General features: G+C 51.9%; 1 protein-coding gene across 1 annotated transcript; it reads left to right on the top strand.

Moving 5' to 3' along the window:
* Positions 1–1073: 1073 nt before the first annotated feature.
* On the top strand, positions 1074–3149 carry CCT8L2 (chaperonin containing TCP1 subunit 8 like 2). The gene has a single exon (XM_023225517.1). It carries the CDS (start codon positions 1358–1360, stop codon positions 3029–3031), a length of 1674 nt encoding a protein of 557 aa, XP_023081285.1. The 5' UTR covers positions 1074–1357; the 3' UTR covers positions 3032–3149.
* The last annotated feature ends 1587 nt before the right edge of the window (positions 3150–4736 follow it).

Below are 4736 nucleotides of genomic sequence, written 5' to 3' on the forward strand. Positions count from 1 at the left end.
TGTGAGCTGTCAGCATCTTTCCCCCCACCGCCCTTCCCTTGCCCTGCTCTGCCAGGGAGGTGGAGATGAGTGGTGGCACGGGTATGCACGCTGTGCAGCCTCCCACACCTGCACCCTGAAGGACCAACAGATACCCTAAGAAACCTGACACACAAGCACAAACTGATAAGATACCCAAAAAGGCAAAGGCAGACAGATAGCAAAACAAGGATAATATTACATAGTACTGCAAGTGAAAGTAACACCAAAACAAAACAAAACACAGACATCATCTCTCAGTTCCTTCTCAAAAAAAAAAAAAAAAAAAAAAAGGTCAGGTGCGGTGGTGGCTCACACCTGTAATCCCAGCACTTTTGGAGGCCGAGGTGGGCAGACCACTTGAGGCCAGGAATTCGAGACCAGCCTGGCCAACCATGGCCAACATGGTGAAACCCCCCATCTCTACTAAAAATACAAAAAATTAACCAGGCGTGGTGGCTGGCACCTGTAATCCCAGCTACTGGGAGGCTGAGGCAGAATTGCTTGAACCTGGGAGGCGGAGGTTGCAGTAAGCTGAGATCGTACCACTGCACCCCAAACTAGGCAATAGAATGTGACTCTGTCTCAAAAAAAAAAAAAAATGGTGGGGTGGGTATGGTGGTGGCTCACACCTGTAGTCCTAGCACTTTGGGAGGTCAAGGTGGAAGGCTGTCTTGAGGCTAGGAGTTCGAGACCTGCCTGGACAACATACAGAAACTCTGTCTCTACAAAAACTAGCTAGATGTGGTGGTGTGTGCCTGTAGTCCCAGGTACTTGGGAGGCTGAGCAGGAGCACTGCTTGAGACCAGGGAGTTGGGCCTGCAGTGAACCATGGTCATGCCACTGCACTCCAGACGGTGACGTGGGTAGTTTTTCACTTGATCTCTTCCTCATTGTCTCTAACGTTTAAACTAGTCTCAGGCCTGGTGCAGAGGTGCATATACCTCCATTGCTGGTCAAGGCCTGACTTTTGCCTGCTGGTAGGGCCTCCTCAGTTCTAACCAGCCTTCCGTGACCTCATTCTCTACCCTGGTTCCATTTTCCACTTTGTGACTTCATCAGTTAAAGATCCCATTTCAGTCACCAAGGTTGAGAGGCCCCAAGAGCCCAGTTCCTTTACAGAATCAATCCTGGGGTGGCTTTAGGACTGGGCTCTTTGGAGCTCATCCTTGGACCCACAGTGGAGCGCTGACGTCTTCAGATACCAATCAATGGGCATTTGGCTCCTTGCTTCCACTGACCTCTTGAGTACTTTCACCGATCGGTGTCAAGGGTGCCCCTGTTGCTCTTTCTAGAGCATCTCTGCAACTCACGGTGGCCTCTCCTCTCTCTGTGGGCCATGGACAGCACAGTCCCTTCAGCCCTGGAGCTGCCCCAGCGGCTGGCACTGCACCCAAGGGAGAGCCCGAGGAGTCCAGAAGAGGAGGAGCCCCACCTGCTGAGCAGCTTGGCTGCAGTCCAGACCCTGGCCAATGTCATCCGGCCTTGCTATGGCCCTCATGGCCGGCAGAAGTTCCTGGTGACCATGAAAGGAGAAACAGTGTGCACGGGATGTGCTGCTGCCATCCTCAGGGCCCTGGAGCTGGAGCACCCAGCGGCATGGCTCCTCCGGGAAGCAGCCCAAACCCAGGCAGAGAATAGTGGGGACGGCACAGCCTTCGTGGTTCTGCTGACAGAAGCCTTGCTGGAACAGGCAGAGCAGCTGCTGAAGGCCGGCCTGCCTCGCCCACAGCTCCGGGAGGCCTACGCCACAGCCACAGCAGAGGTCCTGGCCACACTGCCCTCCCTGGCCATCCAATCTCTGGGGCCTTTGGAAGATCCGTCCTGGGCTCTCTATTCTGTGATGAATACCCACACCCTGTCCTCCACGGACCACTTGACCAAGCTGGTGGCCCATGCCTGCTGGGCTATCAAGGAGCTACACGGCAGCTTCAAGCCTGAGCGTGTTGGGGTGTGCGCGCTGCACGGGGGGACACTGGAGGATTCCTGCCTTCTCCCGGGGTTAGCCATGTCCGGGAAGCTCTGTGGGCAAACGGCCGCAGTGTTAAGTGGTGCCAGGGTGGCTCTCTTTGCTTGCCCCTTTGGTCCTGCACATCCAAATGCACCAGCAACAGCCCGTCTTTCTAGTCCTGCTGATCTAGCTCAATTTAGTAAAGGAAGCGACCAATTACTAGAAAAGCAAGTAGGCCAGCTAGCAGCCGCGGGAATTAATGTGGCAGTGGTGTTGGGGGAGGTCGACGAGGAGACCCTCACGCTGGCCGACAAGTATGGCATCGTGGTGATCCAAGCTAGGTCTCGGATGGAGATCATTTACCTGAGTGAGGTGCTGGACACACCTCTGCTGCCTCGTCTGCTCCCTCCCCAGAGGCCAGGCAGGTGCCAGAGGGTTTACAGGCAGGAGCTGGGAGATGGTTTGGCTGTGGTATTTGAATGGGAAGGTACAGGCACACCTGCCCTCACCGTGGTCCTCAGGGGAGCCACCACCCAGGGGCTGCGGAGTGCAGAGCAGGCTGTCTACCACGGCATTGATGCCTATTTCCAGCTATGTCAAGATCCCAGACTGATTCCAGGAGCTGGGGCCACAGAAATGGCTTTGGCAAAAATGCTCTCTGATAAAGGAAGCAGATTGGAAGGGCCCAGTGGGCTTGCATTCCTTGCATTTGCCCGGGCCCTGAAGTATCTCCCTAAAACCTTGGCAGAGAATGCAGGCTTAGCTGTCTCAGACGTGGTGGCGGAAATGAGTGGAGTGCACCAAGCTGGGAACCTCCTAATGGGTGTGGGAGCCGAAGGGATAATAAATGTGGCCCAGGAAGGGGTGTGGGACACCCTAATAGTCAAAGCCCAAGGATTTCGAGCAGTGACTGAGGTGGTGCTGCAGCTCGTGACTGTAGATAAAATCGTAGTGGCCAAGAAAAGTCCCACACATCAGCAGATCTGGAATCCTGACTCTACGAAGACAAAGAAACGCCCACCTCCTGTGGAAAACAAAAAAGTCCTTGGAATGAATAAGTAGTGATACCCTCAATAAAACAGGGATTGCCAAGAAGGGAACAATCACCCCAAAAGTGAATGTTTGCCTTTATTCCGTGTTTGGTACTTGATTCAGTTTCTTTAAATAAAAACATGAAGGAGCATAAAAGTTCTTTTCATGCACTTAGTTCCTTTCCAGTTCTCGACTTTTTTTTTTTTTTTTTTTGGAGAGACGCAGTCTTGCTCTGTTGCCCAGGCTGGTCTGGTGTGCAGTGGCGCGATCTTGGTTCACTGCAACCTCTGCCTCCCAGGTTCAAGCGATTCTCCTGCCTCAGCCTCCCGAATAGCTGGGACTACAGGTGCGCACCACCACGCCCAGCTACTTTTTGTATTTTCAGTAGAGACAGGGTTTCACTATATTGACCAGACTGGTCTCGAACTCCTGACCTCATGATCCTCCCACCTCGGCCTCCCAAAGTGCTGGGATGACAGGCAAGAGCCACTGTGCTCGGCCAGTTCTTGACCTTTTCATTTTCTGTTTCTATCAGATTGTGTTCCTTTCCTATGATAAGAGCAGGATTCAATTCTGTTAAGATTTTTAAACTGAGCTTTGGATATGCAAAACACAGTGCAGCAGTCTCTTCCTATTTGAGCATTCCCTGCATGATATTCTGATATATATGGACTTATGTCTGGAAGTCACTTTGGGAGTCTGAAAACATCAGTTGCAGCTTACAAGAGTGGCCAGTCATTCCTATTGTGGTTATTTGAAAAAAAAGAAGGGACTATAGAGAGAGAGAGAGAGGAGGCAGGAAAAGGAGCTGCTGTGGTGGCAGGCAGAAATTTAACTTAAAGAAAAAAAATCCTTGCCTGGCACAGTGGCTCATGCCTATAATCCCTGCACTTTGGGAGGTTGAGACAGGAAGATCGCTTGAGTCCAGGAGTTCAAGACCAGCCTGGACAACCTAATGAGACCCTGTCTCTACCAAAATAAAAATTAAAAAAATTAGCCAGGTGTGGTGATGCATACCTGTAGTCCCAGCTACTCAGGAGGCTGAGGTGGAAGGATCACTTAAGCCCAGGGGATGGAGGTTGCAGTGAGCTGTGATTTTGCCACTGCACTCCAGCCTAAGCGACCAAGCAAGACCCTGTCTCAACAAAACAAAACAAAACAAAAGCCAGCAAACATCCTTGGCATAGATAATAGAAGATAAGAACACATACCTTAGGACTATGCTAAGGTTGTTGTGTAGGTGAGGAGAAAGCTGAGGGTAGGGGGAAGGGCTAGGATTGGACAACCTTGGACATTAAAGAATGGGTTTGAGCAGAGCTGAGTGGGTTCAGCACCTAATACCCAAAGCCTTTTCCACTTTTTTAGCCATCCAAATTACTCTAGGAAAAGATCAGAACCTATGGGACAGAATCTAGGAAATGAGAAGGTGCAATCTCTTAGAATCATAAAAATAGCCGGGCGCGGTGGCTCAAGCCTGTAATCCCAGCACTTTGGGAGGCCGAGACGGGCGGATCGCGAGGTCAGGAGATCGAGACTATCCTGGCTAACACGGTGAAACCCCGTCTCTACTAAAAATACAAAAAACTAGCCGGGCGAGGTGGCGGCGCCTGTAGTCCCAACTACTCGGGAGGCTGAGGCAGGAGAATGGTGTGAACCCGGGAGGCGGAGCTTGCAGTGAGCTGAGATCTGGCCACTGCACTCCAGCCTGGGTGACAGAGCGAGACTCCGTCTCAAA

The sequence above is a fragment of the Piliocolobus tephrosceles genome, chromosome 8 (assembly GCF_002776525.5).
Source record: "Piliocolobus tephrosceles isolate RC106 chromosome 8, ASM277652v3, whole genome shotgun sequence".
NCBI lineage: Eukaryota > Metazoa > Chordata > Mammalia > Primates > Cercopithecidae > Piliocolobus > Piliocolobus tephrosceles.

Excerpts from the sequence above, each read along its gene's own strand:
- CCT8L2 (XM_023225517.1), top strand. The coding sequence starts at position 1,358 with ATGGACAGCACAGTCCCTTCAGCCCTGGAGCTGCCCCAGCGGCTGGCA.